Source organism: Aythya ferina (genome assembly GCF_964211825.1).
Source record: "Aythya ferina genome assembly, chromosome: 5".
Taxonomy (NCBI): domain Eukaryota; kingdom Metazoa; phylum Chordata; class Aves; order Anseriformes; family Anatidae; genus Aythya; species Aythya ferina.
In genome coordinates this window covers 42,584,233-42,611,478 of record NC_140301.1, presented here as the reverse complement: position 1 = coordinate 42,611,478, position 27,246 = coordinate 42,584,233, and the positions used below count along the sequence as shown (strand labels likewise).

General features: G+C 44.6%; 1 protein-coding gene across 1 annotated transcript in view; it reads right to left on the bottom strand.

The window, feature by feature from the left end:
- MUC2 (mucin 2, oligomeric mucus/gel-forming) overlaps positions 1-27,246 on the bottom strand; it is a 90,736-nt gene that overhangs the window by 51,675 nt on the left and 11,815 nt on the right. Inside the window, exons 14-32 of the mRNA XM_084519630.1 lie at positions 27,077-27,171; positions 26,183-26,309; positions 25,260-25,515; positions 24,315-24,367; positions 23,906-24,015; positions 23,326-23,477; positions 22,734-22,872; positions 22,028-22,138; positions 21,504-21,683; positions 20,189-20,428; positions 19,375-19,531; positions 18,079-18,207; positions 15,623-15,767; positions 14,660-14,703; positions 13,847-14,080; positions 13,449-13,469; positions 12,565-13,038; positions 11,414-11,620; positions 9,771-10,367 (exon numbers count right to left, since the gene is read on the bottom strand). Coding sequence (XP_084375756.1) covers positions 9,771-10,367; positions 11,414-11,620; positions 12,565-13,038; positions 13,449-13,469; positions 13,847-14,080; positions 14,660-14,703; positions 15,623-15,767; positions 18,079-18,207; positions 19,375-19,531; positions 20,189-20,428; positions 21,504-21,683; positions 22,028-22,138; positions 22,734-22,872; positions 23,326-23,477; positions 23,906-24,015; positions 24,315-24,367; positions 25,260-25,515; positions 26,183-26,309; positions 27,077-27,171 — 3,471 coding nt within the window. The remainder of the gene's footprint in view (positions 1-9,770; positions 10,368-11,413; positions 11,621-12,564; positions 13,039-13,448; positions 13,470-13,846; positions 14,081-14,659; positions 14,704-15,622; positions 15,768-18,078; positions 18,208-19,374; positions 19,532-20,188; positions 20,429-21,503; positions 21,684-22,027; positions 22,139-22,733; positions 22,873-23,325; positions 23,478-23,905; positions 24,016-24,314; positions 24,368-25,259; positions 25,516-26,182; positions 26,310-27,076; positions 27,172-27,246) is intronic.

Genomic DNA, 27,246 nt, shown 5'->3' with positions numbered 1-27,246 from the left:
CCGCAGCAGCAAACGCAAGACTTCCACTCCCATCCCTATCTGACTCAGCCGCCCAGAGGCCCCAGGCTGGAACGGCATCCACAGAGCCCTGCGGCGTCGGGCAACACCACAGCTTCTGCCCAGGACCCCTGCACCCTCCTCACCTCCACACAGCCAGCCCCAGGTCAAGCACTGGGCACCAGCGCTTTTCGGGAAGGCTCAACAACTCCTCCCAGCCCTCATGCCACACAGAAAGTGCACACAAGTCGAGGTGCTCACTAGACCTTCATTTCTCCCCCTACAAGGAAACCCGTGTCCCTATGGCCTGACAATTACCTTCGCTTGTCGAAGACGGTGGTGTCAGGGAGGTGGTGTGTGTCGGTGTGGGCGGGGATGTGCTGGTAGTAGTCAGGGTAGTCGGGGACGTGGTCGGTGGAGGAGTAACAGGCGTTGTCCCCGGGGTGCTGCTGCTGGAGGACGTCGTGCCACTGGTGGTACTGCTGGGACCTGGCGTCGATGTTGGCGGGAGAGTGGTGGTCGACACAGGCGCAGTTGTGGTACCGGGGGGAATGGTGCCTGTCGTCGATGTTGGCGGGAGAGTGGTGGTCGACACAGTTTCAACGGTTGTGGAGCCGGGGGGACTGGTTCCTGAGAAAACACAGTGCTTTATTGCAAACCGGCAAACGGCGTTTGGTATTAACGTCCGTGGCTTTCCAGCAACCTCAGGAAACGCCATCAACCTGAGCAGAGGAAATGCCGACAGGAATAAAGCAGCACCAGTTCTCCGCGTGGCTCTTGCAGAAGAACGTGGGGATCACAGACCGAATCTCCCACGGCTTGCACGGCACTCAGATGCCAACACTTCTGCAGGGAACAGCGCTGCATGCAACAGCCCTCTGGAGCCTGAAAACTCTACACTGCACAGAAGAGCTCAGCACTCCAAAATCCAGACGAATTCACGGAGTTCGTCAGCCAGCTCTTTGCTTCCTTCCCTATTGCTCTCACCCTATACGCCATGGACAGATCCCCGCTCCATGTGCGTGAAATCAGGGGGCGTGTTCACTCCAGAAGCCCTTCCTCTCTGTGGGCCTTGGCTCCTCTGAGGCTGAGCAGCTGCTGCACCAGTATCTGCGCTAGACCTCAGCCAGCCCTTTGGAAACGTCTCCCCCACATATTCCCAGGCTGGGCTAGGAAAGTCGAGCTCACTGTGCTGCTTCATCCTTCTCTTGTGAGCACGCAAGCTCTCGCTCTGGGCCTGAATGCCACAATTGCTTTCCGTTACCACTGTTAGAAACTGTTGAGGACACACAGAGGCCTGCCTCAGAACCGGCTACCTTTGTGCTAGTACAGCGAGCCGTGAAGATATGCGTAGGAGATGCAGGAGCACTGCATACACCAGAAGAGCACAGGGCTAATGCAGCACAAGAAAGGGAAGAACGTCAGCAAAAGCAGCGTCCCAACAGCGCCTGGAACCACATGGACGCAAAAGACAAGCCCCCCTGGCCTCGCACACACCGCCTCCCGCTCAGGACGTTCTCTCCAGCTGAAGGACGAAGCCCCGCAGCAGCAAACGCAAGACTTCCACTCCCATCCCTATCTGACTCAGCCGCCCAGAGGCCCCAGGCTGGAACGGCATCCACAGAGCCCTGCGGCGTCGGGCAACACCACAGCTTCTGCCCAGGACCCCTGCACCCTCCTCACCTCCACACAGCCAGCCCCAGGTCAAGCACTGGGCACCAGCGCTTTTCGGGAAGGCTCAACAACTCCTCCCAGCCCTCATGCCACACAGAAAGTGCACACAAGTCGAGGTGCTCACTAGACCTTCATTTCTCCCCCTACAAGGAAACCCGTGTCCCTATGGCCTGACAATTACCTTCGCTTGTCGAAGACGGTGGTGTCAGGGAGGTGGTGTGTGTCGGTGTGGGCGGGGATGTGCTGGTAGTAGTCAGGGTAGTCGGTGACGTGGTCGGTGGAGGAGTAACAGGCGTTGTCCCCGGGGTGCTGCTGCTGGAGGACGTCGTGCCACTGGTGGTACTGCTGGGACCTGGCGTCGATGTTGGCGGGAGAGTGGTGGTCGACACAGGCGCAGTTGTGGTACCGGGGGGAGTGGTGCCTGTCGTCGATGTTGGCGGGAGAGTGGTGGTCGACACAGTTTCAACGGTTGTGGAGCCGGGGGGACTGGTTCCTGAGAAAACACAGTGCTTTATTGCAAACCGGCAAACGGCGTTTGGTATTAACCTCCGTGGCTTTCCAGCAACCTCAGGAAACGCCATCAACCTGAGCAGAGGAAATGCCGACAGGAATAAAGCAGCACCAGTTCTCCGCGTGGCTCTTGCAGAAGAACGTGGGGATCACAGACCGAATCTCCTACGGCTTGCACGGCACTCAGATGCCAACACTTCTGCAGGGAACAGCGCTGCATGCAACAGCCCTCTGGAGCCTGAAAACTCTACACTGCACAGAAGAGCTCAGCACTCCCAAATCCAAACGAATTCACGGAGTTCGTCAGCCAGCTCTTTGCTTCCTTCCCTATTGCTCTCACCCTATACGCCATGGACAGATCCCCGCTCCATGTGCGTGAAATCAGGGGGCGTGTTCACTCCAGAAGCCCTTCCTCTCTGTGGGCCTTGGCTCCTCTGAGGCTGAGCAGCTGCTGCAGCAGTATCTGCGCTAGACCTCAGCCAGCCCTTTGGAAACGTCCCCCCCTACATATTCCCAGGCTGGGCTAGGAAAGTCGAGCTCACTGTGCTGCTTCATCCTTCTCTTGTGAGCACGCAAGCTCTCGCTCTGGGCCTGAATGCCACAATTGCTTTCCGTTACCACTGTTAGAAACTGTTGAGGACACACAGAGGCCTGCCTCAGAACCGGCTACCTTTGTGCTAGTACAGCGAGCCGTGAAGATATGCGTAGGAGATGCAGGAGCACTGCATACACCAGAAGAGCACAGGGCTAATGCAGCACAAGAAAGGGAAGAACGTCAGCAAAAGCAGCGTCCCAACAGCGCCTGGAACCACATGGACGCAAAAGACAAGCCCCCCTGGCCTCGCACACACCGCCTCCCGCTCAGGACGTTCTCTCCAGCTGAAGGACGAAGCCCCGCAGCAGCAAACGCAAGACTTCCACTCCCATCCCTATCTGACTCAGCCGCCCAGAGGCCCCAGGCTGGAACGGCATCCACAGAGCCCTGCGGCGTCGGGCAACACCACAGCTTCTGCCCAGGACCCCTGCACCCTCCTCACCTCCACACAGCCAGCCCCAGGTCAAGCACTGGGCACCAGCGCTTTTCGGGAAGGCTCAACAACTCCTCCCAGCCCTCATGCCACACAGAAAGTGCACACAAGTCGAGGTGCTCACTAGACCTTCATTTCTCCCCCTACAAGGAAACCCGTGTCCCTATGGCCTGACAATTACCTTCGCTTGTCGAAGACGGTGGTGTCAGGGAGGTGGTGTGTGTCGGTGTGGGCGGGGATGTGCTGGTAGTAGTCAGGGTAGTCGGTGACGTGGTCGGTGGAGGAGTAACAGGCGTTGTCCCCGGGGTGCTGCTGCTGGAGGACGTCGTGCCACTGGTGGTACTGCTGGGACCTGGCGTCGATGTTGGCGGGAGAGTGGTGGTCGACACAGGCGCAGTTGTGGTACCGGGGGGAGTGGTGCCTGTCGTCGATGTTGGCGGGAGAGTGGTGGTCGACACAGTTTCAACGGTTGTGGAGCCGGGGGGACTGGTTCCTGAGAAAACACAGTGCTTTATTGCAAACCGGCAAACGGCATTTGGTATTAAAGTCCGTGGCTTTCCAGCAACCTCAGGAAACGCCATCAACCTGAGCAGAGGAAATGCCGACAGGAATAAAGCAGCACCAGTTCTCCGCGTGGCTCTTGCAGAAGAACGTGGGGATCACAGACCGAATCTCCTACGGCTTGCACGGCACTCAGATGCCAACACTTCTGCAGGGAACAGCGCTGCATGCAACAGCCCTCTGGAGCCTGAAAACTCTACACTGCACAGAAGAGCTCAGCACTCCCAAATCCAGAGGAATTCACGGAGTTCGTCAGCCAGCTCTTTGCTTCCTTCCCTATTGCTCTCACCCTATATGCCATGGACAGATCCCCGCTCCATGTGCGTGAAATCAGGGGGCGTGTTCACTCCAGAAGCCCTTCCTCTCTGTGGGCCTTGGCTCCTCTGAGGCTAAGCAGCTGCTGCACCAGTATCTGCGCTAGACCTCGGCCAGCCCCTTGGAAACCGCTCCCCCACATATTCCCAGGCTGGGCTAGGAAAGTCGGGCTCACTGTGCTGCTTCATCCTTCTCTTGTGAGCACGCAAGCTCTCGCTCTGGGCCTGAATGCCACAATTGCTTTCCGTTACCACTGTTAGAAACTGTTGAGGACACACAGAGGCCTGCCTCAGAACCGGCTACCTTTGTGCTAGTACAGCGAGCCGTGAAGATATGCGTAGGAGATGCAGGAGCACTGCATACACCAGAAGAGCACAGGGCTAATGCAGCACATGAAAGGGAAGAACGTCAGCAAAAGCAGCGTCCCAACAGCGCCTGGAACCACATGGACGCAAAAGACAAGCCCCCCTGGCCTCACACACACCGCCTCCCGCTCAGGATGTTCTCTCCAGCTGAAGGACGAAGCCCCGCAGCAGCAAACGCAAGACTTCCACTCCCATCCCTATCTGACTCAGCCGCCCAGAGGCCCCAGGCTGGAACGGCATCCACAGAGCCCTGCGGCGTCGGGCAACACCACAGCTTCTGCCCAGGACCCCTGCACCCTCCTCACCTCCACACAGCCAGCCCCAGGTCAAGCACTGGGCACCAGCGCTTTTCGGGAAGGCTCAACAACTCCTCCCAGCCCTCATGCCACACAGAAAGTGCACACAAGTCGAGGTGCTCACTAGACCTTCATTTCTCCCCCTACAAGGAAACCCGTGTCCCTATGGCCTGACAATTACCTTCGCTTGTCGAAGACGGTGGTGTCAGGGAGGTGGTGTGTGTCGGTGTGGGCGGGGATGTGCTGGTAGTAGTCAGGGTAGTCGGGGACGTGGTCGGTGGAGGAGTAACAGGCGTTGTCCCCGGGGTGCTGCTGCTGGAGGACGTCGTGCCACTGGTGGTACTGCTGGGACCTGGCATCGATGTTGGCGGGAGAGTGGTGGTCGACACAGGCGCAGTTGTGGTACCGGGGGGAGTGGTGCCTGTCGTCGATGTTGGCGGGAGAGTGGTGGTCGACACAGTTTCAACGGTTGTGGAGCCGGGGGGACTGGTTCCTGAGAAAACACAGTGCTTTATTGCAAACCGGCAAACGGCGTTTGGTATTAACCTCCGTGGCTTTCCAGCAACCTCAGGAAACGCCATCAACCTGAGCAGAGGAAATGCCGACAGGAATAAAGCAGCACCAGTTCTCCGCGTGGCTCTTGCAGAAGAACGTGGGGATCACAGACCGAATCTCCTACGGCTTGCACGGCACTCAGATGCCAACACTTCTGCAGGGAACAGCGCTGCATGCAACAGCCCTCTGGAGCCTGAAAACTCTACACTGCACAGAAGAGCTCAGCACTCCCAAATCCAGATGAATTCACGGAGTTCGTCAGCCAGCTCTTTGCTTCCTTCCCTATTGCTCTCACCCTATATGCCATGGACAGATCCCCGCTCCATGTGCGTGAAATCAGGGGGCGTGTTCACTCCAGAAGCCCTTCCTCTCTGTGGGCCTTGGCTCCTCTGAGGCTAAGCAGCTGCTGCACCAGTATCTGCGCTAGACCTCGGCCAGCCCCTTGGAAACCGCTCCCCCACATATTCCCAGGCTGGGCTAGGAAAGTCGGGCTCACTGTGCTGCTTCATCCTTCTCTTGTGAGCACGCAAGCTCTCGCTCTGGGCCTGAATGCCACAATTGCTTTCCGTTACCACTGTTAGAAACTGTTGAGGACACACAGAGGCCTGCCTCAGAACCGGCTACCTTTGTGCTAGTACAGCGAGCCGTGAAGATATGCGTAGGAGATGCAGGAGCACTGCATACACCAGAAGAGCACAGGGCTAATGCAGCACAAGAAAGGGAAGAACGTCAGCAAAAGCAGCGTCCCAACAGCGCCTGGAACCACATGGACGCAAAAGACAAGCCCCCCTGGCCTCGCACACACCGCCTCCCGCTCAGGACGTTCTCTCCAGCTGAAGGACGAAGCCCCGCAGCAGCAAACGCAAGACTTCCACTCCCATCCCTATCTGACTCAGCCGCCCAGAGGCCCCAGGCTGGAACAGCATCCACAGAGCCCTGCGGCGTCGGGCAACACCACAGCTTCTGCCCAGGACCCCTGCACCCTCCTCACCTCCACACAGCCAGCCCCAGGTCAAGCACTGGGCACCAGCGCTTTTCGGGAAGGCTCAAGAACTCCTCCCAGCCCTCATGCCACACAGAAAGTGCACACAAGTCGAGGTGCTCACTAGACCTTCATTTCTCCCCCTACAAGGAAACCCGTGTCCCTATGGCCTGACAATTACCTTCGCTTGTCGAAGACGGTGGTGTCAGGGAGGTGGTGTGTGTCGGTGTGGGCGGGGATGTGCTGGTAGTAGTCAGGGTAGTCGGGGACGTGGTCGGTGGAGGAGTAACAGGCGTTGTCCCCGGGGTGCTGCTGCTGGAGGACGTCGTGCCACTGGTGGTACTGCTGGGACCTGGCGTCGATGTTGGCGGGAGAGTGGTGGTCGACACAGGCGCAGTTGTGGTACCGGGGGGAGTGGTGCCTGTCGTCGATGTTGGCGGGAGAGTGGTGGTCGACACAGTTTCAACGGTTGTGGAGCCGGGGGGACTGGTTCCTGAGAAAACACAGTGCTTTATTGCAAACCGGCAAACGGCGTTTGGTATTAACCTCCGTGGCTTTCCAGCAACCTCAGGAAACGCCATCAACCTGAGCAGAGGAAATGCCGACAGGAATAAAGCAGCACCAGTTCTCCGCGTGGCTCTTGCAGAAGAACGTGGGGATCACAGACCGAATCTCCTACGGCTTGCACGGCACTCAGATGCCAACACTTCTGCAGGGAACAGCGCTGCATGCAACAGCCCTCTGGAGCCTGAAAACTCTACACTGCACAGAAGAGCTCAGCACTCCCAAATCCAGATGAATTCACGGAGTTCGTCAGCCAGCTCTTTGCTTCCTTCCCTATTGCTCTCACCCTATATGCCATGGACAGATCCCCGCTCCATGTGCGTGAAATCAGGGCGCGTGTTCACTCCAGAAGCCCTTCCTCTCTGTGGGCCTTGGCTCCTCTGAGGCTAAGCAGCTGCTGCACCAGTATCTGTGCTAGACCTCAGCCAGCCCTTTGGAAACCGCTCCCCCACATATTCCCAGGCTGGGCTAGGAAAGTCGGGCTCACTGTGCTGCTTCATCCTTCTCTTGTGAGCACGCAAGCTCTCGCTCTGGGCCTGAATGCCACAATTGCTTTCCGTTACCACTGTTAGAAACTGTTGAGGACACACAGAGGCCTGCCTCAGAACCGGCTACCTTTGTGCTAGTACAGCGAGCCGTGAAGATATGCGTAGGAGATGCAGGAGCACTGCATACACCAGAAGAGCACAGGGCTAATGCAGCACAAGAAAGGGAAGAACGTCAGCAAAAGCAGCGTCCCAACAGCGCCTGGAACCACATGGACACAAAAGACAAGCCCCCCTGGCCTCGCACACACCGCCTCCCGCTCAGGACGTTCTCTCCAGCTGAAGGACGAAGCCCCGCAGCAGCAAACGCAAGACTTCCACTCCCATCCCTATCTGACTCAGCCGCCCAGAGGCCCCAGGCTGGAACGGCATCCACAGAGCCCTGCGGCGTCGGGCAACACCACAGCTTCTGCCCAGGACCCCTGCACCCTCCTCACCTCCACACAGCCAGCCCCAGGTCAAGCACTGGGCACCAGCGCTTTTTGGGAAGGCTCAACAACTCCTCCCAGCCCTCATGCCACACAGAAAGTGCACACAAGTCGAGGTGCTCACAGACCTTCATTTCTCCCCCTACAAGGAAACCCGTGTCCCTATGGCCTGACAATTACCTTCGCTTGTCGAAGACGGTGGTGTCAGGGAGGTGGTGTGTGTCGGTGTGGGTGGGGATGTGCTGGTAGTAGTCAGGGTAGTCGGGGACGTGGTCGGTGGAGGAGTAACAGGCGTTGTCCCCGGGGTGCTGCTGCTGGAGGACGTCGTGCCACTGGTGGTACTGCTGGGACCTGGCGTCGATGTTGGCGGGAGAGTGGTGGTCGACACAGGCGCAGTTGTGGTACCGGGGGGAGTGGTGCCTGTCGTCGATGTTGGCAGGAGTGTGGTTTTTGTTGTTGTTGTAGTGGAAGGAGTGCTCGTTGTCGTTGTAATGGTTAATTCTGTGGATGTCGAATGTTTGGTTGTCGTTGTAGTAGATGTAGTACACCACGGTGGTAGTTCAGGCACACAGCAGACTTTGATCTGGTAATTGATGCAGACTGGCATGGGAATTATGCCTCCTGGCTTCTGATCCTCATTTTTACAGAGGAGCCCCGTGTTAACGTTACATTCCACTTTTTGCCCTAAATCGGAAATGGGTTTGTCAGGATATTTCTCTGCTCTGCATGAAATATTCTCAACCTTCGCACAGTTCCATGGAGGCCTATTTATCTGAATGCTCTCAAAGGTCTCATCATCACCACCGTTTGAGCCATATTCTGGGTAACTCTCATCGATCCAGTCAGTCCAGGTGCAGCCCCCTGGTGGGACTGTGCACGGTTCTAATGGGGAACAAAAACAAAAGCAAACAGTTAGAAAGCGGAAGGAAGGAATCACTTCAGACAGGTTTAGACAGATCTAATGGTCAGCCATAGCAGCATATATCAGACATAAGGGCTGCCCTAGAGTCCGAACCCTAGCAAAAGGTGGGCTGCCTTCTGAAACCTTCTGCAGAATTCTGACAGGGAATATCTACCTTCCCAGAGCCACACCTACACTTCAATGGCAGTAACGGCCACAGAGGAAATACAAGAGAGGAAAGGGAAGGAAGTAGAAAACTTGCACGGCAACACCACCAAAAATGAGAGGCGGAAAAGAAAAAAAGACCCACTTCATTGGAAAACCAGGCATCAAACCAGGGTGGATATTTGTGTACCATTGATACCAGTTGTCGTGGAGGAGGTGGTGATGGAGGACGTCGTGCCACTGGTGGTACTGCTGGGACCCAGAGTGGTAGTTGACAGAGGCACAGTTGTGGTACTGGGGGGAGTGGGACCTGTCGTCGGTGTTGGCGGGAGAGTGGTGGTGGACACAGTTTCAACGGTTGTGGAGCCGGGGGAACTGGTTCCTGAGAAAACACAGTGCTTTATTGCAAACTGGCAAATGGCGTTTGGTATTAACCTCCGTGGCTTTCCAGCAACCTCAGGAAATGCCATCAACCTGAGCAGAGGAAATGCCGACAGGAATAAAGCAGAACCAGTTCTCTGCGTGTTTCTTGCAGAAGAACGTGGGGATCACAGACAAAATCTCCTACGGCTTGCATGGCACTCAGATGACTTCCACTCCCATCCCGATCTGACTCAGCTACCCAGAGGCCCCAGGCTGGAACGGCGTCCGCAGAGCCCTGCGGTATTGGGAAACACCAGAGCTTCTGCCCAGGACCCCTGCACCCTCCTCACCTCCACACAGCCAGCCCCAGGTCAAGCACTGGGCACCAGCGCTTTTCGGGAAGGCTCAACAACTCCTCCCAGCCCTCATCCCACACAGAAAGTGCTCACAATTCGAGGTGCTCACAGACCTTCATTTCTCTCCCTACAAGGAAACCCGTGTCCCCATGGCCAGACAATTACCTTCGCTTGTCGAGGACGGTGGTGACAGGGAGGTGGTGTGTGTCGGCGTCGGCGGGGATGCACTGGTAGTAGTCAGGGTAGTCAGGGACGTGGTTGGTGGAGGAGTAACAGGCGTTGTCCCTGGGGTGCTGCTGCTGGAGGGCATTGTGCCACTGGTGGTACTGCTGGGACCTGTCGTTGAGATTGGTGGGTGAGTTGTTGTCCACAGAGTTATAGTCGAAGCAGTTCTTGTTGTTGTGGAGAGTGTTGTGGGCCTACTGGTGCTGTATTCTGTACTTGTAATGCAAGTCTCGTCCTGGATGCAGCAAATACTAATCTCGTAATTATGGCAGTATTTATTACTGCCGTTTACCTGATCTTTATTATTGCAGATGAGCCCTGTGTTAACATTACATTCCACTTTCTGCCCTAAATCTTCAAGGGAAGTGTTCGGATGCTTTGTTGCTCTGCATGAGATATTCTCAGCTTTTATGCATTCCCAGGTGCTGTTGTGGTTCTTGATATTTTCAAAGGTTTCGTAGTCACCACTGTTTACATCAGAAATGTTTGGCTTACTCACATCAATCCATGGTGTCCATATGCAGTCACAACTTATTACTGTGCGACATCAGAAAGAAGAACAATTAGGAACAGCAGGGACAGAAACAGCATACTCATGAGTGGTGCAATTGTCCTCCACCGCACACAAGGGTGCACCTTGGGCATTGCCACTCACCTACATCCTCCCCCTTCCCTGATTCAGAACACTGGCATTGTCAACCCACATGTGATTCCCTCTCATGATAAGGGCAATGTGCTGTTTGGGGCTTGTTGTGGCAAGAAACTGGTGTAAGTGAAAAACATTAAGTGGAACACGACCAAAAAGACACTGCCAAAACTCTTGCACCTTCTCTTCCCCATCACAACACCTGTTCTATCTCAGGGCAAAACACGGGAGAGGATCATGACCACAAAGTGAGAAGGAAGGCACAGGACACACACTGCTGCCAAAATGTCAGGCTGCTTTCTAGCAGTGTGAAGAATGGTCATAGGAACTCTGACAGAATCTGTCTGCCCAGAGTCTTGGTCTGTAGCAAGGGTCTAGCTATGGTCTAAAGCCTTTCCTCAAACCTACCACTTAAAACCTGCCTTCCTAGAACTAGAACTGCAGGTGAGTGGCAGGAACAACCACAGAGTCAATGCAGAAGAATTAAGGGAATAAAGTCTGAAAAGCCATGCCCCAACTGTGTCTGAAATGACAGTGCCACAAAAAACAACCCCACTGCCATTGCACACCACACATCCTGCTGTGCATGTCCTCTCCAGCTGATGGATGAAGCCAAATATCAGTGAAAGCCAGACATTTCATCAGCACAGCTGCCAAAGATGGGCAGAAGCACCATGAAAATAATATCCTCATGCTTAAGATAATCAAAGAATTGGAACTGAGACACAGAAATATGTTGTGCACTCTCACTCCTAAATAGAGAGCTTAGCACCCTAGAGCTCAGGAGCCTTTTTTTTTTTTTTTTTTTTTTTTAAATCTACATCAACAGCTTTCTGCAAAGCACCACAGTGAAGACATATGTTAAGGAGCCAATAGATCTTTTAGATCTTTTCCCCCATACTAAGGCAACACATGACAACACAGAGCAGAGAATTACTTGGTAGTTTAGTTGGAGGCGGCTGGGTTTGAGTTCTTATTGTTAATGGGACCGTGCTTGTAATAGTTGGAGTGGGTACTGATGTGCCAGGAACTGTTGTTGTTGTCCCCAGGGTGCTGCTGGTGCTTAAGGTGCTCAAGGGTGGCGTGCTGGTGGTTGTGCTGCTGGAAGACTCCGATGAAGTTGGTGTGGGAGTAGTGGTTGGTACTGGGAGACATCAACAAGAGGAACAATTATGAACAGCAGGGACAGAGACAACAGGTAAAGGTGGAAGCAGATGCATGAGTAGAACAGAAGATTTACTGAACAGAAGGTAGGACTTTGCCACAAACCTACAGTGGTCAGCCCAATCTTGCTGCAACAAAGGTCTATAGGTCTATATCACTAGTCCTTCTTTTCTGACTCCAGAATGCAGACTAGGAAAATCAGCCAATTCAGTATACAGACATGGTTGAGACACCCCTTAACTAGTGAAGACAGTTGGGATGTTGCTCTGGTCAGCTTCTCACTAGATGAAATGTACCCCACAGTAGGTAAGACATGAGGAGGAGAAAGGCCCTGTGGTTCTTCCCACCTTTGCCTTATCATTCTGAACACCTCACTATCTCAGAGATATCTCAGTGAGAGCTAAGAGGGGAAGGTGTAGTCAGGGAAGGAAGTACACACAGGGATATGTTCCTGTCTGAACTTCATGACACCTCCCTGTGGTGCAATGGCAGTCTGAGTAAGAGATTCAAAGAAGTACTAGTGAGTCTCAATAGCCAAAGGCCACAGCTCATGGCAAGTGACAACTGGCAGGGTTATATAGTTCCGTGAAGGCTACCAAGGCAATTCTTCCTCCCTAGACCTACAACCACAGTCAAGTATCAGTATTGACAGAAGGAAAGCAGGATAAGGGGAAGAAATTTTGCACAACCCTGCACAGATGATGCTTAAAATGATAGTACTCCAAATCAAGGTCTATTCTAATCTCACACAATGGGTCCTTCTGAGAATGTTCTCTTCAGTGGAAGGATACAGCTCAAAACCAGCAAAGTAAGATTTCGCACCAGCTCAGTATCTGTCACAGAGATGGCATGCCTTAAGTAGCTGACAACGTGCTATTTATCCTATGGCAAGGCAAGAAAAGAGAGTATTGGTCTGCTAAATACCTGTGGAGGCTGAAGTTACTGGGCTGGTAACAGATGGCGTGGTCTGGCTTATGGTGGCTGGAGTGGTTATTGGTGGGCTGGTAGTTGATTTTGTTGGCAGGGTTGCAGTAGTTGTGGGTATTGTTGTTCTGATGGTGACTGGACTTGTAGTTGAAGTCTCACAAGTAGTTTCCTTCCACTCACAACAGCTTACTCTGATTTCATAATTATAGCAAAGACGCCAGATACTTGTTTCTTGCTCCTCATTTTTACAGATGAGTCCATATGTAACATTACACTCCACTTTCTGGCCAAGTTGCTCTAAGCTTAAATCAGGCTTATCTTTAGCCCTGCATTCAATGTTTTCAGGATGACCACATATTTCATGTCCATGTTTATTTATTTCATCATAGGTTTCATAGTCACCACCACCTTCTTCAGGTTTACTAACATCAAACCACTGAGACCAATCACAGATTAATTCAAGGCATGGAGCTGCAAGAAAAGACAGAGGTTCAGCATCTGAGCTCACAGAGGAAATTCTGAGTAGGTTCATTTTGTATTGTACTCCATTAATGATTAAAGTGATGCATTGCAATTTGTCATTTTTGCAAGACAAAAGAATTCTAAAACTGGTTCAATGTTACCAGTTTCTTCAACAGGAAGCTTTACATAAAAATAAAATCACCAACCTGGAGGCTTTAAAGGTCTTTCTTCTCAGTATACTTGTCACATTTTTACAATTTCAGGTCTTTAAAAACAGATATTTTTTGGTTTTAAAACCAAACATTTAAAAAATGTATTTCTGTAGTAGTCATCTTCAACTTACTAATCCTTTAGAAGTTCTTTTGACATTTTATAGGAACTTTTTTTTTAATTTATTCTTATTATTATTAAAAACTTACTTGTAGTTCCTGGTGTTGTAACTGAAAAACAAACAAACAAACAAAAAAAACCCCTTCATCATCTGCAACTTTTAGAAAACCATATAATACTAGTTTTAAATATTCTAATTACGATTTTTTTTGCTGTGACTACTAAGACAATTTCTATTATCAGCAGGATGCTAAAAGGAGGGAATCCTGTACATTTATAGTCACAATTTCTTCCACAAAATGTTAATCAATTCAAAGTATTAAAAATCTTTCTTAGTGCAGTGTGATAAAACTATCCGTAAGTATTGCTCTAGCTGTGTCAATTATGGTAAGCAACTATGATAAGTATGATACTTGCACATTCTATCTTTAAAATATTTTCCTTAAAGAAAGTAATTTATAGATGTGGATCTCTGTTGAATATTTACCTATGGTTGTAATTGTAGTTGTACCACTGCTGGTTATAATGGTTGAAGTTGAAGAATGTGTTGAAGGTGATGTCGGTGTCAAAGGTGAAGTAGTTGATGGACAAGGAACAATCTTTCCAGGAACTATAGTTCCATTTGCTGCACAAATATATATTGTGCACATGTCGCCATCCTGTACTACTGCCACAGTTTCTTCGACTTCGTATCTCGTTCCATTGATGACACAAGGACATGCTGCAAGAAAGAGCTTTTATATGCAATTTGTCTACTAATGCTATCAGAAGACAAAGGCAAAATACTTATGGACCTGCCAAGGATACAAATAAGCATTTAAATGCTGTGTCATGCATGCCCATCTCATAGCTATACCTGAAGGTTAGATCTAATGCACTGATTTATCTTTACGTTTAGAGGAATGTTAAAACATATCTAACAAAGCCCTATATAAAGTGGCTTGGAAGAACAGACTTACAAACCAGGCTTAAAAAGACATTGAGAGAAACTGCAACTTAGGTTTGTATCTGACACTTTTTAATAATACTATGTGGTCTGAAAGTGCAAACTCTTGTAGTGAAATCCATTAGTTTGGATATGGGACATGGGAGGAAAGAATACAGGGACATGAGAAAAAGATTGAACAAGTACTAACAGCTAGGTTCAGCAAAAGTGTTGCCCAGATTTCTTTGGCCACAACTTTCACTTGCACTGGAAAGAATTATTCCAAATCAGTACAAAGCCTTTGTAGAAACAGACATAGCAGTTCTATGCATTTATTTCTTCCTGTTTTTCTAAAAACAAACAGACATTATTTACCTGGGAGTGGTACACAATCAATGGATCCTGAGGGGCCACAGACACTAAAAGCAAAAATTTCAAAAATTAAAACGTTACAGATGTTTTATGTCTCCCTGCTAGCAGACCAAGAATACAGAAGTGTACAAATTTGTTGCTTAGTCTTCATTCATACTACTGGATACTTTTCTGTATAACATTTCCCAATATTGCCTATCACGATTTCATTCAAACTAAGTTATTACTTGCATTCTTTAAGTGCAGCATCTTAAGCTATCATAAACTGCTTTATGTTGCAAGTTGCAACATGGCAGTAATAAAAGACATTTGTCTGAGTGGTAAATGTTCAGCTAGATCAGTGTTTTTTTTGTTTTTGTCTTTTTGTCTCTGGTCATCATGTAGAGTCACAGATGGCAATTCTACCATTAATAAGGTTCTAGGAATGAGCAGTTAAGACTCAGCTACCTCCTGCAGGGCTAGTACAGATCATTTCAGATTACAGTAACTTTGAAATCCTAGTCTTAAATGAGAATGCAAGGCAAACTAGCCCCTCTCTTCCCAAAGAGTCATGAAAATCAAAAGGTTGTTCTAGAGACACAGCCAGGCTTCATGTCACTGTATCACTTATGACACTTCTAAGAGTATATTTAAAGGTTGTTTGTTTGTTTGTTTTACTAATAGACCTATTGGAAAGACACTATCAACTTGAAATCTGTATTATTATGGGTCTGTAAAATTATGGATGAAAAATTTTGAATCTGTATGTATTGGAAGTGCAGCATTTCTTAAGTTTATGTCTCATCTAGAATAAATGGCATTGTTACTCTGACTTGTATTAATAAATGTTAGAATATATCAGTTCTTCAGTTGAAGTTGTCTCTGCTTATTAAAATACATGCTTAAGGCACAGTAAAGTAAATGAGGTGCTCAGCATACATAAATTATTTCCTGAATTGTTGCAAATATTTTTGCATATTTACACACCACTTTGTACAGTTTTCTGTAGGTATTTCTTCGCCAGGGCGAACAGGACTACCATTGACATAACACCAACATTTATCTGAAGTCACACATTCCTTTGTCTCTTCATTATAAATGGGTGTCTTCTCAGGGCATCTGGGATAGCAACCTGTTGATGACAAGTAGCATAGAAAACAGAGTGAAGAAAAGTATAAAAAGTTAATTCTGTAACAGGACATCTTCTGAAAGTAAATGATTCTTGATGAGTCAGGCATAGTGAAAGGCCTTGCAGAGAGATCTGGACTGATTAGAGAGCTGGGCGATCACCAACCTCATGAAGTTTAACAAGAGCAAATGCTGGGTCCTGCACCTGGGATGGGACAACCCTGGCTATACGTACAGACTCAGTGATGAGACGCTGGAGTGCAGCCCTGCAGAGAGGGATCTGGGGGTTTTGGTTGATAGCAAGGTGATGAGCCAGCTGTGTGCCCTGGCAGCCGGGAGGGCCAACCATATCCTCAGGTGCATCAAGCACAGCATCACTAGTTGGTCAAGGGAAGCAATTGTCCCACTCTACTCTGCACTGGTGCAGCCTCACCTCAAGCACTGTGTGCAGTTCTGGGCACCACAGTACAAAAAGGACGTGAAACTATTAGCAAGTGTACAGAGGAGGGCTATGAAGATGGTGAAGGGCCTAGAGGGGAAGATGTATGAGAAGAGGCTGAGGTCACTTGGCCTGTTCAGCCTGGAAAAAAGGAGGCTGAGGGGAGACCTCATCACGGTCTACAGCTTCCTCATGACGGGGAGTGGAAGGGCAGGCACCGACCTATTCTCTTTAGTGACCTGTGATAGGACCTGCGGGAATGATGTCAAGCTGCAACAGGGAAGGTTCAGGCTGGATATCAGGAAGAGGTTCTTCACTGAGAGGGTTATCACACACTGGAACAGGCTCCCCAGGGAAGTAGTCACTGCACCAACCCTGTCAGAGTTTAAGAAGCGTTTGGACTGTGCACTTAGTCACATGGTCTGAATTTTTGGGTAGACCTGTGTGGTGCCAGGAGTTGGACTCGATGATCTTTGTGGGTCTCTTCCAACTCGGGATATTCTATGATTCTATGAAATTGAAAATTCCCAATTCAGATGAATCCTTGGACAATTAGCCTCTCCAAAAGACTTAAAATTTGATCAATTTTCATTTTTCATACTAAGGTGAGGAGAACTAAAGAAGAGTCTACTTATGAAAACCAGAGAAGTGTATTTTTTCATAGTTCAAAATATCAGAGAAACCCTTATGTCCTATGGGTAGCTAGTAATTTTAAGACAGAGAAACATACCGATTTTCCTACAGATATTAAAATGTCATCACTATCTCAAATAATACTTTGGGGAAGAATATGGAAGTGGATTCAATAATGAACAGGTTTTTACTACATTTATTGGAATACTAGGTCTTATTTATTTGCCCTTAATAAACCAGGCATTTCCACCCCAAGCAGATCATTTATCTGCTTTTTTTTTTTTTTTGTATTCTCAGTCAGTGACACAAACCCCACCTGCAAGGAGTAATTATCCATCAATCCCTATTGTATTTCTCATGTAAATACACTTTAGAATTATGTTCTGCTTCCAAATAAACTCTCGTAAAATTTAAGTCATGGTTACACAAAGACCCCCTTACACTGTCACTTCACACTGTAAGTCTGTACTAAAAGTGTTCTGCCAGAAATAAGTCTGTCCTATGTTTTAATAATCTAAGACAATCCATTCCAAACTATAGGGTCAATTTTCTTTTTATATTTTATTTTTGATTTTGTTCTTTTCAATTTTGTACCATCAGTTCAAGGAGTAAAATAATGAAGTCAAACTCTGGGCATTTCTTTGCAACACCTAAACTGGAGATAAGTTCAGACCATAAAGACTGTGTGGACAAAAAATAAATAAAAAAATTAAAAAATTTAAAAAAGCCTGTTTTCTTCTCCTTTATGACCCAGTAAAACTGAAAATACTTGTAACCTCATTGACATTTTTGGATCATTGCAGTTTCCATAACATGAAATCCTTTTCAGTTATCGAGCATATAACTTGACAGTTATCAAGTTGTATCATAATTATCAAGCAATGATCAGATTAAAAAAAAAAATAAAAAGAAACAACTATCAGTAACTTGCTTCTTTATCATGTAAAAGACTTTCCATTTCTTGAAACATTCTTAGAATGTTGTTAAAAATAATAATGGTGTAATAATTTTACATGTTTCAGGATATTATCCAAGCAGAGACTTAGTTTTGTATCTAACATCCACTGGTGTTAATAAATAATAAATTAGGTTACATGAAAAGTTTACATGTGACTGGAGACACAAATTCAACATAACATATTTAGGAATATCTTGTCAAGATGAGTGACTTATCCATAGTTGTTAAACATACTTGGATGAAGTTTTATGAAATAGAAGACCAAAATTGCAAGGAATTTATTACCTTCCAGGTATGGTATTGAAAAATTGGTGCTGACATTATTAATCATCCTGCAGGTCATGACATCACTGCCACAAGGCTCATAGTGCCACTCACACACATCAGGAGGGTTATAGTAGTCACAAAATATTGCTGATGAGAAAAAAAAAAAAGAAAGTTGATTAAAAATACAGTTGCCAGAATGCAGCTCAGCCCAGATGTTTAAAGGTAAAAGCTAAATGAATCTGCAAGTTAAGCTGGCAAAATTTCTCTTAAGGTATGGGACCTAGATTTTCTTCTACTACACACAAACACAGGATACACTCAAAATTTGGGTTCAAAACTCAGGCCTAAGATTTTGATATTGAACACTTAAGCTGAGGGGAAAAATGTTTGATTCAAACTACACACACACACACACACACACACACACACATAAAAAGTAAGAATTTGTATTTATTTAAATTTAAAACGAAGGGTGACAATCTGATTTTTTTTTTTTTTTTCTAAAAGCAGCTTGCTACTAAAAAGCTACTAGCAAGCTTCAAAAATCTCTTGCAGTATGTATTCAAAACAGTTCTACTTGGTATATCACATAGACAGTCACCTCCAGCAGACCATGAACAAGCATATGAGACATTATGAATACAACTTAAATGGAATTCAGCTTAGTTGACTATGGACAGAGGTAGGAGCTTTCATAAACCTAGAAATAAGAGCTAACTGAAATTTACAACTTCTTACACTTGGAAACCTAAACTAGTCTTAATTCTGAATCAGAATGAATTTTTACAATTCAAAAATTTAACATTTCTGGCACTTTTTTGAGAGGGAAATATGAATTTAAATGTTATTTTACACATAATGGTACGAGCATTAGCACCACTAGTGGATGCTGCTTAATACAGTCAATACTGATTAAGTTAATGTACACAGGAGTACTTCTATGTACTTTTGTTAAAACCAAATTCTGAATAATTTGCAAAAAAAAACAAGAAGAAAGGAAACAGGACTTACAATTCACCAATTACCAAGCAAAATGGAAGGTTCACTTAACACCTAGCCTTAAAACAACCCCACCTCCTTCCCATCCCCACCCACCAAAAAACAAACAAACAAACAAAAAAAACTAGGCTAGATAAAAGATAATTGATATACATAAATTAGTAGTTCTATTTGTTCCCTTATGTGCTGTGAAAATAAATCACGCTGCACAGCTAGCACAACCCTGCAGAGGACAGTATTACAGTATTCATAGTTTATTTAATAGGCTTTCTGACAGCAGACAGAAAGATACAGTTGTGTTTAACTGTTACTCACGACATATATCAGGAGTTCTCCAGAAAACACAGGCCTCAGCCTTGGTACATTCTTGAGCATATGCAGCAACTGCAGAACAGAAGCAATCGCAGTCTCCACCACTGTCACAAGAGCAGGCATCATGAACACAAGCATCATAGAAAGGAGTTGGGTTTACCTGTTGGAGAAAGGAATGATGCCCCAGTTCATATCCAAACTAATAAGCTTGAGATACCTCTTGAGATCTGGGAACTGAGCTGGGCAGGAATGAGGCTGTTTCTACGAATTACCAAACATTATAGGCTAGAAACTGCTTAATGTATTTTGTATAGAAATGGACTTAAAGTAATATAGCACCTTTATAAATTGTTAGGATTAAAAATAAAAGTCTTTCGCAGTGTTCACATCTTCTGAGTTCCATTCTATTGCCCTCAATAATGAGTTGGATTAATGCCAGTGAAATTGTTGTTTTGTTTTGTTTTGTTTTTCAGCAAGCTTTGCCAGCCAAGTTGTGACCAATCTCAAAAAGGCTGCACTCAACAGGAAATACAAAGGAAAGAATTTTGTGTTTGCCAGTTTTTGGAGTTTATCTCATCACACATTTCAATATTTTTGTTTGAGACTAGAAGAGGAGAAACTTGGATTGGATTTTAGCTCCTGAAGGAATCAATATAGAAGCTAAGGCTAGCTGAACTGTCCTAACACCTCTAGCTGAACTGAAGACTTAGCTGAACATCAGTCTACTTAATTCTCTTCATTCATTTCTGATATCTCACTGTTCCTACAGCAACAGAGATGCACTGTGCAATCCCATCACTTACTGCTCTCTACAAACCTTTGAGTGACAAATTTTGAAGACATCACCCAGGATGAGGCTGCATTCTTTCTCTGCCCAGGACTTGCGATGTGGTTTCAAATCACAGGGCTTAACCTCTTCTGTGACATCTGGACACAGAGAAGACTGTTTCCAGGAATTCCCAAATGTCAGAGCACTAGTCTCCTGCAGCCCACTCCTGGTTGTAAAATCATTGTTAGACTTGTCATCAAAGTTGCCACACAGGCCACACACTTTGCCCTGGAAAAGGAAATGAACATATCCACAGCTTTTAACTATATCATGCAAGTGAGAAGCAGACTCACATAGAGTAAGAACAAAACATTGACATTAAAAAGGACAATTGATTCTCCCTGTAAATGATGTATTTTCACCTTTACTTCCAACTCATTCATACAGAAATTAAACTTTCATTTGTCTGTGTACTCAAATTAAACTTTAATTTGTCTGTGTACTCAGCAAACTACAGCTGCCATGTCTTCCCTCTTTGAAACCAATTATATCCACCATATCTCCATGCCTGTGTCCCTTCATCCCACTTATAACACTGAAGAGTGGCTAAGCTTCTTTCAGCTGAGAAGAATGAATTTATTTTCCATTCTTCTCAATTTATTGTAACTCAGTTGAATGAACATTATTAATGTAAACCTGAGAGAATTGAATTCAGCTCAAAATTATTTTTTTCATTAAAAGCATCTGATGTATTTAACATCATTTCTTTATCCATGAAACAAAAAAGCCAGGCACTCATTTTTCTTGAAAGAAAAAAAAAAATAGCAACCTACACACAGTAGTGAAATTTTGGTAGTGATGTACATATACTAAGGTATATCAGACCCATGAAGAATTATGATCCTGTTACTTAACCCTGCACATCCTCATTCAGCCCAGTGAAGTTAGTACTCTATAATTCAGTGCCCTGATTTTCAGAAATCTGAGCCATCTCCTGACATTGCACAGGGAGTGTGGTTTTGACTTGGTGCTGAGATTCTATGCAGGTTTCCAAGTTCTTATAAAGTTGATTAGCATCCCCTAAAATACTCTGGATGACTGGCTCTTAACATTTGCAAACTCTGAATGTCTTAGACACATAGCTTTATTGCAATCGTATGCTATGCATCCTCTGTGATGCACATTAATGGACTATAAGAAACCTTGCACCCCTGCAAGCTGTGATAGTAATAACATAAGCTAATCATTCATGTGGAGAAGATACAGGATTAAATTCAGAGTCAGAATAAAAGATTATCCATGTTTTCTTATCTCATTTGTCTATTCATACTACTATTTCAAAAAAAGACAGAGAGATCCTAACTTTGTAATCAGGGGTCAGCTTGATGAAAACTGTGGTCTTCTTATCCCAGATAAGCATCACACCATTGCTAGCCTCAATAACGAGGTAGAGGCCTACTGTCTTGTTCCAGTAATACACATCACCACCAACATCTCGCGGAATTTCTTTATAATCTTTGTTCTCCAACTTCAGTTCAATATTCTGAAAGTTAAAAAGATGAGAAATATTATAAAACTTTACTGATGAGATGAAATATTAGACATTTGTGACAGTACAACTTAGCCTGAAACTAAGAACTCAAAGTCTGTTGGATGACTTTCCAGGATGACAGAAAGTGGTGTAGCACATTTCCTTGAGATAACTAGAACAGATTTCAGTACCTAAAAATCTATACCTTAAATCATTTGATAGGGTCTCTAACCTTTACTTATTATAGCTGACTTTAATGGCTGGCTAGATACGGCTTTGTATCTGTATAAATTTGGAGCATTACTTTTTTTGAAATACTTGAATATTGATATACACTCATGAATATCACTACTCACCCCCAGAAACATTTTAATAGCCTTTGAGCAGGTGACACCTGTAGTTCCACAAGGGACGTTCTCTGTGATGATACTGAATGAGCCAACAGAATTTTTGTCACCACAATAATCCTATGGGAAAACAAATAAATGAGCATATGAAAATTGAGTAGGATATTTCATTTTTATTTCAATCTAACAATAATTGCAAACACTTAAATGTCCACAATGTATAAATAGTTCCTACTGCTTCATATATAAGATCCTACATACCTATATTTTTACAGATGCACTAACAAATATATTTTATGTATACAGAAATGTATGTATATATGTTTGGGCATACATACAGTATGCAGAGTCTCATGTTTGACAGAACCTGGGAAACAAGTAGTGCAATGAAACAAAATAAGCAATTGTCTTTAAATAAAAAATGTTTTTGTTTTGTAAACTCAGGATTTTCACTTATTTCAGATTATGATTATGAGCTGTTAGCGCTCACTCTGAGCTAGTCCTTTTGCATACAATTTATATACACTGTATCAAAAGAAAACATTCACAAAGCTTGCCTGTGCTAAAAATACAGAATTTATCTTGGCATAATCTGCAAACAGCTCAAGAACAGTGATGACAGCCAATAAGAAATGGCAAAACCAAAAAGGAAATTATATCTTCAAGGCAATTGGAAGGCACTGCAAGATGCCAGTTCAGTGCAGATGAGCATTACCTGAGTAGCCACATATTCACAACTCCCATCAAAGTCATAGAATTTTCCATCAAATGTGATATAGTGGCCACTGCCATAGATCATACAAGTCCCATAGCATGCTGTTTCAGTGCAGCTCCAGACTCCTTTCTGACAGGTACTAGAAGAGAGCAGAAAAGTTGACTTTTCAGATCTCACCAACAGTGTGCTCTTGGAAAACTGCAGAACAAACTAAGCAGCTACCTTATACAATTTCACAATACCCACTTTGGTTTTACTGAGTGTCTTAAGTCTCAGCTTCAATAGTTTAGCCTGTTTTTAAGTTTACAACAATTTTTAGCTCTGACTAGCTACCTTTTTTAGATTGGTTAGTAATTATGCCTAAAAAATGAGTGCACTTATCCTATAAGAGATGCTTACTGAAAACAGAAGTAGCTAGTTACCCCAATATTTTCAATACAATCTCTATTTCCTCAGGCAGCAAAAAGTATGCCAGAAAATAAAGACTACATACTTGCAGCTATCATAGCTACTATAGTACTTAAGTCTAGGTATGGCTTTTAATTTAACACCCGGAATATATTCTAGAAGAGAACACAAAATAATAACTTACCAGGTGTTGCAGTCCACTGCTATGCTCCGTCCATGATTATACCACTCATTGTTATGAAAACATGGGCAGTCTTCTTCTTTAACACAGCCCCCTCTGCCATCATCAAACAAACCTTCAGGACACACACAGCCTGAGACACACTCTGCTTGGTACTAAGGAATAGAAGGAGAAATTTCTACCTTATTTAAAAGTATTCAATTTTTCTTCCACTTTTTTTTTCTTCACTTCACTCTGGCACAAACAAGCCTCACATTTATTTGTTTTTTAAGGTTTTTCTTTGTAGGTTCCTGACATTTTTCATTCTCTTTTTTGATTGTCTGAGAACCTGAATTGTATTTGCTTGGGAGGTACATCTCTACAGAACACTTAGTGAAAACAAAAACGAGAGGCTAAACAAGAGTAGAATCACCATTACTTTGGCAACAGATTAAAATTATTGGGGAAAAATAAAGGAAGATAAATAAGAAAGGGAAACAAAAATTTTTAGTTACAATTACTTTCTCTGAAATACAGTGTTGCATTGTGTTATTTATAAAATAGAGAATAAAGAAGAAGACATGGAGAAAAATAAAGCACATACATGATCGGTTTGAGGAGTACCACAGCGAAGTTGTATAGGCGTTTGTGAAGACCAGTTCGGGGAGGTGTTGCAGTCAAAGTAGGTTTTGTTAGAAGGGCATTCTGTTATACCTGAAAGGTACATTTTTGGTTTAGGTTAACTGAGAAAAGGAAAAACAAATGTCTGTGAAGAGTGGCAGTCACTGAGACGGAAACCCCAAGGAATGTCTATCCTTATGAAACAAAAGACTCAGTAAAGACAGAATAAAGCAAAAATGTGTAACTCTTTTCCAGAAAGAGAAAAAAAACACCAAGCAAAATAAATGGAGAATTCAAGTTGAAAGTACACTGTGGGGCTAGGAGGCTTGGGTTGTTTTTTTGTTGTTGTTGTTGTTTGTTTGTTTGTTTTTACTTTATATAATGCCACTTACTTTTCATTCTCATGTACATTGAAGTACACTGGACCTTTGCATTTCGGCAAACACTAGGAAAGAAGTGAAATAAGACAATTTCAGAAAAATGTAATCTCTGTATCTTTAATTTAAATTTAAGGATTTTAAAATAAAAAAGAAAGTATGTATCACAGACATCCTGAATAATTTCTACTGATATTTCAAGGTAAACTCTATTGAGCTGCACTTATGAATATTCACTTGGTGAAAAGGTGTGGGAAGATTTTAGTCATAATGCACAGAAATATTATGTTTTAAGGAATGAATGTTACTCTATTAATCCTTAATACAATGCTTCATAATAACTCAGTAAAGAGATAGTAATGAACATTTAAATCAAAGCACGCACAATGAATTTGTATGCCCATTCATGTCATATGCTGTAAATCTGTTGGCCTGTACACTTCTTCTCTCATTTCAGTCCTCCTTGGGAGAGAAGGAAGTATTTCAGAGTTTTCACTTATGTTTGCAGCAAACAGTTGTCAGAGTGTTCATGATAAAAAATACTAGACCCATGAAAACTGCTTTCAAAAGCCTATGGTATAGCAAATACCTATCAAGGGGACCTTCCTCCAGTGGAAAACATGAGCAATCAGTTTCTGACAGAAAAGAAAACAACAAAACATAGTAGCTGGCCTCTTATTACCTCATTTTTTCCCTTTGTTTAACAAAATCCTAATGACAGTGCAGCTTAAGGGGCATATTATTTGTGAAGGCTGGTAGTCGCAACTCCAAACAAAGCTGTACCTCTCACTTATTAGAGAATTACATTGCAACAGGATGATATTTTGCTCAGCATAAAGATAGTGTGAAACATTACAAATGTTCATTAAAGTACCACAAGTAGCCTAATTACTTACACTTAATAAGTAAATTTAAAAAGGGCTTTTAACCCTATGAATGAGAAGCCACAATAAAACATACCAACGCTCTCCATCTTTTATGACATATTCCCCTGGTTCCAGGTATGACCCCTTGTAATAACACGGGCATTTGGAGATGGGCACACATGTATCCTGGTTATCCAAGTATGTATTATCTGGGCAGCCACAGCCGTCCACGGGAGCAAAGTCTTGCAAGCAGTGCTTTTCACCATCAGCAATGGAACGACATGTTTGCTCACACATTGTAAGATTGTAAAGGAAGATTTGGTTTCCTGAGCAGGCAGATAGTTCACCAGCTGGAAGGAAAATAGCAAACTGATATACTAGAAATGCAGGATAGACAATTTAATCTTCATGTTTCTATTTTGGTTTCTTTGGCTGTGCAGCAAGTAATGGTAAAAATACTCCGTTAGATTTTACTAAAGTGAAAAATATCATAACTCATAAGGAGTGCAAGCCTAACTTTGTTTATCAGTTGAAGATTTCATTTTAACTGGTACTAATAGTTTAACTGCTACATAATACCCATATGTTTCACATACAGATAACCAGAGAGAGAATATGTTATAATAAACTCCTATTCTCAACAATACTGCACTGCTGATTAAAAGGAAAGACAATGATAAATAAATACACTGATAGGCAAAGACAACGTAAAAGCAACGATGGCTGGGACTCCCTCAGTCAAAGATGGAAATAGCATTATTTAAAGTGGGGAAAGAAGGTGAAAGTGAAAAATACTGCTTTCTGAGTTTGAAATGTGTGTCATAAAAAAAAATGAGATCTAAAGAACATAGCATAAATTAGTTAACACTATAAGCATTGTCTATTTTAATTCCATTAGTCATTCCTAAAATACCCCACATCTCTTAACATTAAGATCATTGACAACCAAACTCAGAGAAAACCTACTCATTTCTGATGGCTAATTGATTTCATGGGGAATACAGTTCCACTACTTACTGCAGATGCTTCGTCGCCAGCCTCCCAGTATGATCCCTTTGAAAGCACAGGCTCTTGAGTAAGAGGACAGGGCAGCACACAAGCATTCTTCATTGTCCTTGCAGAGGCAGGTGTCATATTTACATCTCTGAAGAAGGAATGAAGGGGTCAATAAGCCCGTAGGGTAACAATTAGCTATTCCAACTCAGTCGCTATGAAATATCCTGCACCTTTCTCTCGTCATTTTTATTAATTCCCATGATCAACAAACAATAGAAGGAATGGACAAAGCTCAGAGACTGAACGTGCTGCTTCATTTCATCCAGAATAAAAATGTTTGTATGCTTATCCTAACCTAAGCAAAGCCTCTTGAATCTTTAAAAAGCAGCCAGCTCCCTAACAACACCTTCCATAAACGATTTTGATACCACTCTTTCTTGGTTACCACTTAGAAAGCCAGAGATCCACAACTACAAAAAATCATAATGGCAAACTATTAACCAGATTAATGAAGATCTTCACAAAATTTGAGCTCAGATTGAGTTCCAAGTATATGTGAAGACTTAGGAATTTCTTCTTTTTTGCTCAGGTAACCTTCACTTACTGTATATACCTGCATCTGTTGAATTTTCTTTCCAGTTCAGAAATCCAATCCACTAAAATGTACATTAAATACAAATCATAAATAAGACAGAAGAATAAAGTTACCTTTTTCTAAAGGAGCACACCATGAAAATCTTGTTATAGAAAATACTTGAATACACACTATACTTCCTCGGTTAATCACTGCAAAAACTTCACCAGCTCTTACAGCCAAGCCATTCAGTAATGTCTAAAACATTTGAGCAATGGTGTATTATCTGTATCATCCACCTGAAATAAAGCACTACTAAAAAGAGTGCAAGATTGCAATACCTTATAGTATTCTGAAGGATCAATGACTGAGTGACATCTTGCAAAAGGGCCCTCTGAGTTTTTCAGCAAAGAACACCAATGCTCAGCATAATTTGCTGCAAAAAAGGAGGAAAATGACATTACATAATCATATTCATTACATTCACTTATCTTCCTTATGCTGTCACATC